This window comes from Candoia aspera, chromosome 6 (genome assembly GCF_035149785.1).
Source record: "Candoia aspera isolate rCanAsp1 chromosome 6, rCanAsp1.hap2, whole genome shotgun sequence".
Classification (NCBI taxonomy): domain Eukaryota; kingdom Metazoa; phylum Chordata; class Lepidosauria; order Squamata; family Boidae; genus Candoia; species Candoia aspera.
The window spans coordinates 46,582,721-46,596,454 of record NC_086158.1 but is presented as its reverse complement, the minus strand read 5'-3'; the positions used below and the strand labels follow the sequence as shown (position 1 = coordinate 46,596,454).

At 41.7% G+C, this 13,734-nt stretch overlaps 1 protein-coding gene across 1 annotated transcript; it reads left to right on the top strand.

Annotated features, from left to right (window-relative positions):
• Positions 1-1,672: 1,672 nt before the first annotated feature.
• PI4K2A (phosphatidylinositol 4-kinase type 2 alpha) lies at positions 1,673-13,340 on the top strand. Its single transcript, XM_063307008.1, has 9 exons — positions 1,673-2,243; positions 7,832-8,032; positions 9,155-9,286; positions 9,374-9,527; positions 9,964-10,025; positions 10,606-10,705; positions 10,919-11,052; positions 11,174-11,233; positions 11,342-13,340. The coding sequence occupies exons 1-9, from the start codon at positions 1,800-1,802 to the stop codon at positions 11,501-11,503; spliced, it is 1,449 nt and encodes a 482-aa protein (XP_063163078.1). The 5' UTR covers positions 1,673-1,799; the 3' UTR covers positions 11,504-13,340.
• The last annotated feature ends 394 nt before the right edge of the window (positions 13,341-13,734 follow it).

The following is a 13,734-nucleotide window of genomic DNA, read 5'->3' as shown; positions in this document are numbered from 1 at the left end:
TATTGCTTGAATCAAGGCATCCTAATGAACAGGTTAAATGGAAAAAAATAATTTTAAAAATGTAAACTCCAGTACTACAGTAATAGCTCAATATTATTTGTCATTAAATAAAGGACATATATCTGACATCCCTAAGAGAATTCTGTAAAAATTTCATACAAGACACAGCTAGCACGCATTGGAATGAATATGATTGTGAATTACATTTATACAGATATTAACAATTTTGATGACATTACGCAAGCCTTTGAGAAATAAAAATGTTTTGCCAAGAGGTTTCATTATATTCAATATGCTATGCAACCCTTATGCTAAGCAGTTCTGAATAAAAATAACAAAATAAAACATGTAACACCATCCAATAGCTGAGGATTTTAGAGTAGCGCACTAAGTGGGAAGGGGGTTAATTTTTTCAAGTTTTTATAGCTTAAGCAAAACAGTCTTTCCTTTTTTAGGTAGGAACTGCCACTTAGAGGAAGGAAAGTATTTGCAACGCGGCGTGGCGGCGGCGGCGAGGAGGGCAGGGATTTCAAAGTGCGCGCGCACGCCGGAACGGGTTGAGAGGGAGTTCGGGGTGCAGCAGTTGCGGTTATTCTCCAACATTTTTATTTGAGAGTAGTCAGAAATGCCAACTCTCTCCATTTCGCAACATTAGATTGACTGAAACGACGGGGGCAGCAGATAACTAGAGCAGATGAGTATAGCTCTAACAGGATAGGAGGAGGACAAATCAGGAAAGCTGCCCAGTGATTCCATCGTTCAGTCAAGAGTGTTGTTCTTGGCTCCGATAATGAAAGTGAACGGGGGTGGGTAGAAAATTCTTGGGAACGAACGAGACCATGAATGTACAGAGGGTGCAGCCAGCCAGTTCCTAAGAAAAGGGAGTCTTTAGAGACGGATCGTTGCGTTGTCTAAGGGGTGAATTTGAATTTGGTTTGAACCGAGTTTTTGCTCGCCTACTGAAGTTCTGACTGCTACAGTATGTTGGCGTTTAAGGGCCATGAGATAAGTTGCTGGTTTCCTTTTTTCTTTTCCCGCAACAAGATCGATATAGTCCGTCCAGGACAATTGTAATGACAAGAGACTTTCGGCAGCGCAGGCAGTAGGATATGAAATGTTTTTCTTTTGAAAGGATTTTCAGTAAGATCGTATAGCATGCCAAAGCAAGTGTGATACGTACGTGATGTATTATTGTACATCGACATAGAGAAAAGGATTGTGCGTAGCGTACTGAGAATTGGTCACTGCGATCAATCAGCGCAGGATATGTAGCCATGACTTTGCAACGGAGCGATAGATGCCTTGACACGTCTTCAGCAGCATAATGAGGAGGCGATATACAGTACGGTAGAATGTAATATAGAATGCGGGCGGGGCTCTGCTCAAGAAACGGAGGCGGTGACGATTGTGGCGATAGGGGCCTAGTGAAAAAAAAAGCACGGATTGAAAAGCAAGGAACGGGTCTATATTTATTCTCCATTCAGAAGGCATGACTTAGCTAGGCAGGGAGAGGCGGAACTCTACATAATAAAGGGGCGTGTCTGTAGAAGGCACTGGGCAGGACAAGCTCTGCAAATGGACGATGGGCTCTCTAACGGGCGTGGCTTCCGGGCATCCTCTAAACAGGGGGCGTGACCGCACTGTGATTCGCTGATGCTACTCTGGCGGAAACGGCAGTGGCCGCGGGCCGGTGTCAGGTGATCCGAACTGAGCAGCGTTGAGTCTGAGACCGCGGGGCCGTGGTTTATGCGTGCAAGCGTCCACCCGGGTTAGATCAGCGCCTCGGACCGGCTCGGCCTATGGATGAAACGAGCCCGCTGGTATCTCCAGAGCGCGGTCCGGCCCCGGGTTATGGGCTGCCTGGGGGTGCCGTACGCTCCCCGCCCTGCCCCGCTGCCCCTAGTACTCCCGCCGGACCGTGTCCCTGTCCCTCCCCACCGGGATCCCCCGCAGGTGGCCGCGACCGGGAGCGCCAGCCGCTGTTGGATCGGGGTGGTGGTGCGGAACGTGGAGCGCGAGGGACTGTAGCAATAGCCGGGGCGACCCAGACTCAGGCTCAAGTGGGGGTCGGAGTAGGGATCGCCGCGAGCCGCGGGGAACGGGAGCACCGGAATGAGTTTCCCGATGACCCAGAATTCGCCGAGGTGGTGCGGCTGGCAGAGCTGGCGAGCGAACGCGGAATCTACCCTGAGCGCATCTACCAAGGTTCTAGCGGCAGCTATTTCGTCAAGGATCCACAGGGGGTGAGAGATCGGGGCTCGGGAAAAGTATTCAGATCAGGGAACAAGGGAATAAAGAACAGGACGTGGTTGGGTGAATTTTTAAAATAACTGAAGGGCGGAGGAGGGGATGCATGGGTTGCGGGATGTTTGTAGTTGATAGCTTTGTTAGTCCTTTGCCCCCCCTCAATTCTGTATTGGCTTTTGTTAACTCTTTTTCCTTCTGAGCTGGATCTTCAGAATGAGTTACTGGAACTGCTTATGGTGATGCCTAAAAAAATTGATATGACCCATATGTCTGTCATTATAGAAGACCTTACTGTTAAATTGGATTAATAACACCATATTTAGGAACATAAATAGACAATGATGTTTAGTGAAATAACATTGTTGCATAATGACATGGTTTGTCTCAGGAAGTCTGTGAAGTATGCTGCGGTATCAATGAATTTATAGTCAAAATAACATTCAATAACATTAAACATGGTTGGTGATGTAATATTTCCAGTTATCCGGGGAAATGTCTTTTGAACAGTTTCCAGAGACTAACATAGTTTTGCCCAATTAAAAGCTTAAGTTTGAATTTTATCTCTTGAATAAATAGACCTGTTACGTTGTTTAATTAGTGGGATGTCTGTGGTTTGCCACTGATTCTGAGTACCTCAGTTACCACACTTTGTTGGGCCTTGATATTTTGGTGCTGCAGGAACCTTAAGTAATTAACATTTTAGAAATTATATTTAACAATGATATACACCTTTTCCCTCATCTTTAAAGGTTCAGTTTATCTAATCATAGTGTTAACACTTTCTAGTTTCTACTGCATAGACACCACCATACTCAGCTATCATCTTTATTCAATAATGTATTATTCATATAATATAATAAAACAATTAACTTCGGGGGGAAAAGGAAAAATATTTTGGTGTTGATGCATGTGTTGGTTGACATGATGAATTAATTTCTTATACTTAGGTATTTAAGTTGGATCTGAAGTGGAAGCTTTCTAATAGTGCTATAGTGCGCTACTGTATATGCAGTCTTGCTCTACAAATACTGCTGCTGGATTTTGTCTCTGTCTTACAAGTCACATGTGAAGGTGGTTAATTTGAATGTTAGTCAGCCAAGTAGGAATACGATCCAGGTACTCTCCTTTGAACCGTTTTGCGCTGTTACAAATGCAGTGGCTGTCTTGAGGCAAAAAATCCCTTTGGAGGAGAATAGCTGCTGGCCCTGAGAACAACTGCTTAACATCCTTTCTTAATTTTTCTGACCTTTTGAACAAAGTAGATCAGATCTTCAAAACTTATACCTGGGTTCATTCTGTATATTGAAACTAATCTCTGACAGATGCTTTGGATGATAAAGAAAAGAAAGCTGAAAGAACCAGACATGTCTGATTTGTAGAATAACTTTTATGAATGGCTCACTAATCCCCTTTTCAACTTTAAAGTGAAACAGGTTACCATTTGCCCTTTGCCTTACAGACAACTTCTGCTACCGTTTACCCAACCAGCTTTCAAAAAACACCACAGCTTATTCTTGGTATTTCCCATTGGTCATCAATGGTGATTAAACTATAATCTTATTTTTTTTTCCTTTTGAAACCCAGCTTTTTAGAGAAGGGATTAAAACTCTTTGATAGATCAATCCTTTCGTAGCTATTGTAGGTTGTAAGCTTGTTTATAGGCAGGGCGCATCTCATCTTACTGCTCTATAAAGTGTCATGTATATTAGCAACGATACATGCATTTTATCAAAGTATTGAAGAAGACAATGAGCATAATTTTTGTTATTTTTACTTCTATGAGAGTCCTTGGTCAGGAGAATAATTTCCCAGGTCATCTCTGGAGTTGGTGTCACTCAGAGTTTAAAGTCGATTTGGGTAAATATAACACAAAGAGAAGATTTGCATGTGTTTGTGCTTGTGCATTCCCAACTGGAAGAAGTTTTTAAATTCTCTTGCTCTCCTATTCTCAGGATGAAGTTCATATAGCCTTTTTACTTTAGAACATCTTTGAGGCTTTGATGGTGGCTGCTGTTGTTGTTTGCGTTACTGTTACCCTCTGTACCTTTAGGAAACTGGGCATTTCAGTCTGTGTTCGGTTTTACATGTTGTATCATAATGCTTTGAAATAAGAGGAACAACTGGTCACCCGGGGAATGGGGAGGCAAGTTTCCGGTCAGCTGCAGCACATTCTTCCATGTTTGTATAGGGCTGACTGTGTTTGTAGCCTGATGGTTCTCCTTGTGACCCATCATATCTAACCAAATTAATTTGGCTCCTTTATTCTGAGTCTCTGATAGCATGAAATCATATAGCATTACAAATCTTTTCATTTCTTACGACATGAGTCCAGGCTCTTCTTGTCTAATTCTGTTTAAATTAACTTCCTTTCTAGTTGGAATTGTGGGAGATGCTGCTGCGATGAGTCAAACCAACTTTTGTGTTGCTGCCCTAAATAGGCAGAAGGATTGAAGCGGCATCATTTCTCTCAGTTTTGTTTGGTCATCGCTATAAAGGAACTATTTAATTTTGGAGTTTACACCTGGTGTCTGGTTTATCTGCTCCCAGTTAGCCTTGCCAGATTAGTGATGGGTGAATGGAAACTACGTTGCTTTGCTATGCGATTTGGCTATGTTCGCTGCATGTGTGGGGCTACAGCTATGTTACTAGATTATTTACTGTATTTACTTATTTATTAGTTGTGTGTTCTGCCTTTCCCCCAAATCTTAGGATGTCTTTTCCTCTTTTATCTCCACAACAACAATTCTATGACTTGAGTTGGATTGATATATTCATTGCCCCAAAGTCACCCAATGGGTTTCCATGTCTGAATGTCCTTAATCCTAGTCCTAGTCTATTATTATTATAATTATATTTTTATCTCGTCTTTTATATTTATAACTCAACTCATATCTACTACTCCTGCCTCCTATTTCCCCACAACAACAGCCCTGTGAGGTGGGTTGGCTGAAAGAGCGTGACTGGCCCAAAGTCCCCCAGCTGGCTTTCATGCCTAAGGGAGGCCTAGAACTCAGTCTCCTGGTTTCTAGGCCAGCAGCTTAACCACTACACCAAACTGGTTCTCCTAACTACTATGCTATACTGACTCTTGACCATGCTTTTTGATTAGAACTGGTTTAGGGCAGACTTCCCAACTGGTGCCCTCAAATATGCTAGACTACGACTACCATAATCCCCACAGAATCGTCAGTAGCCATGCTGGCTGGGGGAAGTGGGGCTTGTACAGTAGTTCAGTATATCTGGTCAGTGCTAGATTGTGAAAGGTTGGTGTAGGGATATGCTTTTCTACTTGATTAGAAGAGGCGATTTAGCTAGTATCAACACTGAATTGACCATATGGAAAGTCTAGCTTTATCAGAAATGCATCTGCTTGTAAAGCAGAAGGGAAGGCAGTTATTATATTTCAGAAGCAGGTCAAATCAGACAGTGCAAGGAAAGAACTGTTTTTGGTAAATTTTCAGAATATCTTCACTTCCGTATGCTGAAGTGTTAGATTTCAATATATGGTCCTTGGGAACCTGTTTGAGTTACGTGTCTACATAAAGAGGTTCCCTAAAATGGTTTTATGATAGCAGTGATGCTCCCACTTTCCAATTCTTTGCTCCCATTTTGATAAGAGCACTGATTATATCTGATGGACAAAATGTGTTGTGCTAACACTTGTTGTTACTATATAAGTCAGACACCTTATCTTTTATTTTCTGCCCTGCATTTTATTTGCAAAACTTTTCTACTGTTTGGTTACAAAAATGGGAATAGAAAGGCTGAAAGTGGAGCTGCTGGCTTGAAGCCTCACTGACTATGCTCTATATCTAAGGTTTAACAAACTTATCTGTGCATTTTTCAGGGGTTCGACAATAGTTATGAGACCTAGTGAGCTGGTTATAAAACAAAAGTGTTTTATGAAAATAAAATCAAGTATTATTTAAGTGTCATTCCCCCCACCCCCTGGCAAACACACACAAGCAAAGCCATCTGCTTCTTTTTATATTAGTATCCTGGAAGGCTTCATAATTTTGGGGTGTGTGTGAAGGGTGTCTAAACTGGTTTTATTCTGATCTGTGTTCATCTGATGGAGTTAGTGGTCTATCCCCTCACAGAGTTAAAGCAGCAGGAGGTGATGGGAAATCCCTTGACTAAAGATTGCTTTGTTTTTTTGAAGCCCTGTTTCTTTTGTAGTAAATAGGTAGGCAGGCTGTCGCCCCATGTTCACTAAAAAGTAGATGTGTTGGAGCTTTAGTTGGTATTCACACATCTCAGACCTGTAATCTTCCTCTGTCCAAAGGACAGTTGCATTCCCTGGATCACATGCAAAGTCAGATTACCCAAACTTCTCCCTTTCTGCTAGAAAGAAAAATGCACTGCCCTTTTAAAACAAAGGCAGAAGTTGGAAATCAAGGCTAAGAGAAACAAGGCACCCTCCAACTCCAGAGCACTAGACTAGAATTCTGAGGGATCAGGCTAGGAAGAATGTATTCTTTCCATAAAAAGGGCTAGCTTTGAAATATTAGATTTAAAAACCTTTAGCTAGAAATACTGTATTGCCTAAGATAATTTTAAATTTGTGTGTGTTTACATTTAATTTCTTTACTTTGGTGACTGTTCTCTCTATACAGCCTCCCATGTTTTATGCAACTTCTTTATATCACAGTTGCTTCTATATTAGTTGAGATGAATACTATCTTGTGGATGTGCTCAGAGCCTTGCATTATCCTATGTATTTTTCTGTTGGAGGTTCTTTTCAGATTTTTTTTCCTCCTTTACTATGACGACTATCCCTTTTACCAAGGTCACAGTATCAGCAGCCTGTGTTTTACTCTCATGATCTTACTCATGCTTAAACTACATCCAACATCACCCATGTTATTAAACCTCCACATTCTACTTAAAGTTTTTCCCCTTTTTAAAAAAATCTCCTGTGAGATTTGTCTCTCCTACAAAGAAAGAGGGGAAGTGGGACTAAATTCCCCAGTCACGCATCTTAAAGCTACTGGATCAGAAGTGGCAACATACAATTTATTTCCTTTTTTTTCCTTATTTACTTGCCAATAAGGCACATGGGCTGTCGGAATCCTATCTTTCTCACATGCTGAGGTTAGAGAGTAGATGCCAGATAAAGGTATTTCCTTGGAAGATAGGTAGTGGCAGTGAGAAGAACCAGGTTGTACACCAAGGCAGAATATGGAGCTAAGACATATAGACTGAAACTTTCTAATAGTACATCTCCCAGTTAGTGATTCCCTGCCTAGGAATTATTTAGCGTAAGAGACTGATTATCTTGAGAAACGTGTATCTCCGGAGGAGTTGCACTTCTGAATTCCTATAGGAAACATAATGTATAAACTGTAGATAATTCTTGAGTAGTGGAGCACCAGGCTTCATGTGATAAGTATATGTTTTAATATAAAGGGATTTTCATAAACCCTTTAGTAAACCTGTAGCTTTTATTAAAGAAGGTCTTTGATTCCTTCTCCTTCCTCCACTTGTCAAATGCTGGATATTTCACCAAGCTGGGGTGATTATCTGTGTTGCCTTAGCTTTATCCAGTTTATATTAGCAATGTCCACTCTTCTGTCCCTCTCAGAAAATCATTGGTGTATTCAAACCGAAGAATGAAGAACCCTATGGGCAGCTGAACCCAAAGTGGACAAAATGGCTGCAAAAACTTTGCTGTCCCTGCTGTTTTGGAAGAGATTGTCTTGTTCTCAACCAGGGATATCTGTCTGAAGCTGGTGCAAGCCTTGTTGACCAAAAGCTGGAACTGAACATTGTACCTTGCACAAAGGTGAGCCATTCATAGGAGAGAGGTAATCAAATGGGATTAAACTGTGGGTCATGAGGCTTGGAATAGGACTGTATTTCCCTACATGGCAGGTACAGAAAACCCAGTGGCTTTTGGATTGTATTCAACTTCAGCTCCCATCTTGCCTATCCATTGGCCAGGCCGACTCAGGCTTACAGAAGTTGTAATTTGAAAATATCTGGAAGGTTGATTTCCCATTACTGCTTTTGAGGTCTCCAGTATGTCACATTTTCAGAAAATAAAATTCTTCCTTCCACCCACCTTTTAAATTTCAGGTTACTTATTGCTAATCCAGGGATTACTTTTAGCTCTTAATTATGTTTGGTTAGAGACAAGAACAGGTGCTTTTTTTCAAACACTGCAGACAGGAAGTAACTAGTAGTAATATGAGAATGATTGTAGTTAAGCCTTTTTTAAAAAGAAAAAAATCCTGATCTTACTCTGTTAGGCACATGAAACATGCAAGATTGCTGATGTTTTCCTCAAAAGTACTGCCCTTATATCGATGATTCTAATTTCCCATATTTGATTTGAAATCAGTATAGGAATTGCAGTAGAGGAGTACAACTGCTACCTTTTTTTTTTTAATTGTAGAGGGTATAGGGAATGGCCTTGAAGGATGGGAGGAAGAGCCACTACCAAGGCAACAATCAGAAAAGTGGGGCCTGAGTCCTTTCCAAGAAACTAATTTGAGTAAACATCTCAAATAGGCCCCTACCTTGTTCACACAACAATGAAGTAAGGTGGGGGGTGAAGCACATTCAGACTTGCAAGATTCTGTTACTATAGCTGTTCCAATAAAAGTAATTTTAGGCCTATATGGCATTGGTTTCTTGGTCTGGTCTATATATGAATATACCTGTTATAGGATGTACACTTGATGCTGATTTCTAATTTCTCATGATTCTCCATTGTTATTATTATTTGTTTTTCAGGCCATCTAAATTCTAAGTTCTACCAGATGGTTAGAACTTGTTCCAGATAGACAGGCCTGGGTATTCTTAGATTTATGCAATTATGACTTTGTTCTGTAAATGGGGATGGCTGGATGGATAGTATGGATGAGAGAGAAATTGATTGTGAACTGCTTATAATTTATACAAGGTGGTCTTCTTGGCCAGTGAAACATTTAACTACAGCGCCATTGATAGAGTGAAGTCTCGGGGCAAGCGTCTGGCCTTGGAAAAAGTGCCAAAGGTTGGGCAGAGGTTTCATCGAATTGGTCTTCCACCAAAGGTACAGGATATTGATAAAAGAGTGGGGCATTTGGGTGCTGTTCTTTTGTATGTTGCTCTTATTAACGTATTTTCTTCTTATTCTCAGGTGGGCTCCTTCCAGCTTTTTGTAGAGGGCTACAAGGATGCAGATTACTGGCTGCGGCGCTTTGAGGCCGAGCCTCTTCCAGAAAATACTAACCATCAATTGTTGCTACAGTTTGAGAGACTGGTGGTACTGGACTACATTATACGCAATACTGGTAGGTTCTCTGCTCTTTCCTTGCTCTTGATGTGGAATGCTGATTGAGGTTATTTATGTTGAAAACACTTGTTCAGTGTATGCATTCCCTAGTATGCTACTTCAAGGGCCTCTTGACCCTCTGATATACTATATTGTGCCCACTTAATTTTATGTCAAATTAAGCTATTGTTCCATATGGCTCAGTTTTGCTGGCATCTATTAGTTACAGCACCCCAGAATCTCAGATAGGACTCCTTCCCAGCCATTTCTGAAGGTCTTAAGGACTGGATCTGGTTTCTTTTGCCTGGAAAGCATAGTCCCTTTACTCTATTTCATATTCCAGTGATGCCACATTCCAGTAATTTTTTTCCTCCCATAATATTGGGATTGGAGGCTTGCTATCTGTGGTGAGATACTTCTCTGTTTTCCATCTGTGCATTTTTATTTCTCTGCAGACAGGGGTAATGACAACTGGCTAATCAAGTATGACTGCCCCCTGGACAGTACAAATGTACGGGTGAGTGGGGCCCAGTGCAACTCTGACAATTCCATTTGATTCTATGGTATCAAAAATAAGGGATGCTCAGGGACTTGCATATAATGTTTTGAATGGAACAGATCTAGGGAACTGGCTTGAAGACCAGAGATCCAGATTGATCATGTAGAATAGAGACTTACATATGGTAGATAAAAATACTTAGACATGTCATGTGAGCTGTATAGAAACACTAAGAGTTAGCCTTAAGTATATGGAATAATGTAAAGATCTAGGATTTGCTGGATCCTTCTTAGGCAATGCAGCAGAAGTACTTTGTGGCATCTTGGTTTTGTTGAGGGCAATATGTGGAAGAGCCTTAGTAGTGTCAGTAACTCAGGAAGTCCAAGCATACCGATTAGCAGTGCTTGGCCTCCCTTTGCACTTTTGCAGAGAGGATATAAAGACACGGGTAGGTTAAATTCTGTTGACATGGTCAGTATCCCACTGTGTTGGCTCTGGGGCAATGAGTCTTCTGGAATTATACACTATCTCTTCAACTAATGGGCATTGTGTCATTGGGACTTGCATCATTTTCTGGTACGTTTTTGTTTCCTTGTAGGACTCAGAATGGGTTGTAGTAAAAGAGCCTATAATTAAACTGGCAGCCATTGACAATGGTTTGGCTTTCCCTCTTAAGCATCCAGACTCCTGGAGAGCATGTAAGTACTCCAAGCAAGAGAAGCCACACTAGTTCATTATTTATTGTATTTTTTCTCAGTTTGGATGCTGCTAAAGGGCTAATGGCCTTATATTCCTATAATAAGTCCAGGATGTTCAGGCCCTGAAGGATGTTTTTGATGCTATGCTACCCTTATTGCTGCTCCGGCTTTATGAGCCTAATATTTGCCTTCTCTTTGTTCTTCCTTCACAAGATCCTTTCTATTGGGCATGGCTGCCCCAGGCCAAAGTGCCATTCTCTCAAGAGATCAAGGATCTCATCCTGCCAAAGATTTCAGACCCTAATTTTGTCAAGGATCTAGAAGAAGATCTTTATGAACTCTTCAAGGTAACCACAAGAGCAATATCTGGATATCATGGGAGGTACCCATTTTTCTCTAAGGACAATTAAGGAGCAGGGATGTGGTTGCCACATCCATCCTAATTTAGATATGCTATTTCTTTTATAGAAAGATCCAGGTTTTGACAGAGGCCAATTTCATAAGCAGATTGCAGTAATGCGTGGTCAGGTATGCTACTTAGTCCCTCTGGAGGGATGGAACCTGTGTTGGGCATTGGGCAATTTTTGCTTCTGTTTATAACGGATTGGTATTCAGTTTTCTTTCTTCTGTTCCTAGATCTTGAACTTGATGCAAGCCCTGAAAGATGGGAAGAGCCCTCTTAACCTGGTCCAGATGCCTCCTGTTATTGTAGAGACCGCTCGTTCCCATCAGCGCTCTGCCAGTGAATCATATACACAAAGCTTCCAGAGCCGCAGGCCCTTCTTTACCTGGTGGTAGCAGTTGCCTCTATTCTCAGTGAAGAACTTGAGAGGGGGTATCATTTGAGAGCCAGCAATCAACCCTCCAGACTGAGGTTGCCTGCTGCAGACGGTTGGGAATGTAAGCAGGTGCTCCAGTCAGCCTCAACTCTGCACCTTCCCATTGGGAAACAAGGGATGTTCATTGGTCTGATTTCTGCTTCCCCCTCTTCTGGGCTGGACATGTCCACTCATCAGCCCAAGCATGACAGCATTTCCTAGCAGGAGCCTGCATGCCATGCCTTTTTGTTTCAAGACATCCTTCTAATGTCCATTTGGGCGGACAACTCATAATTTCTCCTACCAGGAAAGGCTGGTGGTAAGGGGATTATCCAAATTGGATGGAAGCACTTCACTGTGTATCACTGCCAGCCTTGTTGTTCCTTCCTTCCTTATTGCACATTTGTTATTCCTGCTGAAGGCAGGTTTTCCTGCCCCACTGGATTTGCTGTTACTCTTGTCCTATGGAGGAGCTCCTAGTGTTGCGTGCCTTGGGGCTGTTCATAGGAAATGTGGCTATGATCAGAATTTAATCTGATATAAAGGAAACTTATTGAGGATGGGCCAAAGCCAAATGTAACTGCTTCAGTTTCACTTAGGATAAATAGTAAGGCAGATGGATTCTGCAAGACAACCAGAGAGCACAAAAATTAACTGGTGTGCTTCCCATTCCTCATGTGGCTAGGAGCAAGGGCCTCAGATACTAAGATTTTAACTTGGTTTTAAATTAATCATCCCATGCAGATATACTCATGCTCCACGTAGTCTCAGAGCAAGCGAATAAGAGATAATATACCTAGCATTATTAATTTGGGTTAGCATTTCACATCCATTTATTATATTCCCAAGAGTAAGCAATAGCTGTCTCTCATCTCTAGAAATGCTGGCTGATTTAGGAGAGAAGAGAGGCTATTCCAGAGGCAGTGGTGTGTCACTGCCTACGGAGTGGAAGGTTCCATTGGGCTGGTTTGAGCATTGACAATCTGTGGGGGGAGGGAGGGAAATTCCCTGTGGGATGCTGGCATGGGGAGATGTCCTCATCATGCCCTCTACAGGGCTGTTAGAGAGCTGTAAGAGGAAGTTAGAATTTCTACCATACCAAGGTGATGTTCTATGTACAGTGGAATGAGACAATGATTGCTGCTTCTCATAGGCTATTGTGGCAAAATTCTGGCAACAAGAACTTCTCATTTGAAATGTTCTGTATAAGCTTCCCAGTTGGCTGACTTGGCTGCTTCCCAGGCCTACAAGGAGAGATCTTCTGCTAAGTTGATGCCAGCTTCCTGACTCTTCTGAATGTAGGGCGTTTTTTGTCTGGTGTTGCTGGCTAGAGAGGCAGCTCCCTGAATTTTGCTAGAAGTGCCAGGCAGAAGCTGGCACCTGGGAATACTTTACCTTTTTGCCAGTCTGAACTGAAATGTATTGTTCATATGCACTATAGAAATGTATGTAATATATTTAAATCAATGCAAGTCTCTTCATAACAGATCTGCTGTTGCAGAGTCTCTTGTGTGTGTTTATGTCTTCTGGAGTTAATGAGAACTGGATCTTCCCCCTTCCCTAGCCTCATACCATGCAGTAGAGCTGCAACTGTGCCTTGACATAATGACTGACTTTTGCTTACCATACAGATCATTCTAGTCTGTGATACCTGCATTGTCAGGAAGTCCCTCCTTATTGTTCTTGTTTTATTTGTAAAGTATGATCGCAGGAACTGGCTTATGCCAGGGACTGCTACTAGATAGATAAACTGCCTCCTATTGCTTTTACACCTGTTGTGAAAATGAATAATATATTCTAATCTTTTATCATTGGTGCCCCTGACTGGAAGTGATACTTAATTATTACACATTCTATGCTGATAGCATTATATTTGTACAGTGATGGAAAATCAATTTTTCAATTTTGCTATTAAATGAGTGGGTTTTACAGGATTATATTCCTGTGTTAGAGAAACCATTACATTTAGGCTTAACATGAGGCAAAATTGTATATTGGCTCCTGGAAACAGTTGTCCCTTATTTCTTGCTACGCTGTTGTCTAATTTGGCCTTGAAACACTTCCACATTTTGATTATTCAGTAATGTTCAGGAAGGGTTGTAGAGGAAAAGCAGGTAGTGGTGTAACCTTTTGCCCGCTGGAAGTCAGACCTTCTTAGTAGTGCTTAAATGACAATACGCCATCATTGTTCCTTGGCCAAGTCAATCAGAT

Excerpts from the sequence above, each read along its gene's own strand:
- PI4K2A (XM_063307008.1), top strand. The coding sequence starts at position 1,800 with ATGGATGAAACGAGCCCGCTGGTATCTCCAGAGCGCGGTCCGGCCCCG. Across the intron at positions 8,033-9,154 it reads ACATTGTACCTTGCACAAAG|GTGGTCTTCTTGGCCAGTGA; the intron begins GTGAGCCATTCA and ends AATTTATACAAG. Across the intron at positions 9,528-9,963 it reads CTACATTATACGCAATACTG|ACAGGGGTAATGACAACTGG; the intron begins GTAGGTTCTCTG and ends ATTTCTCTGCAG.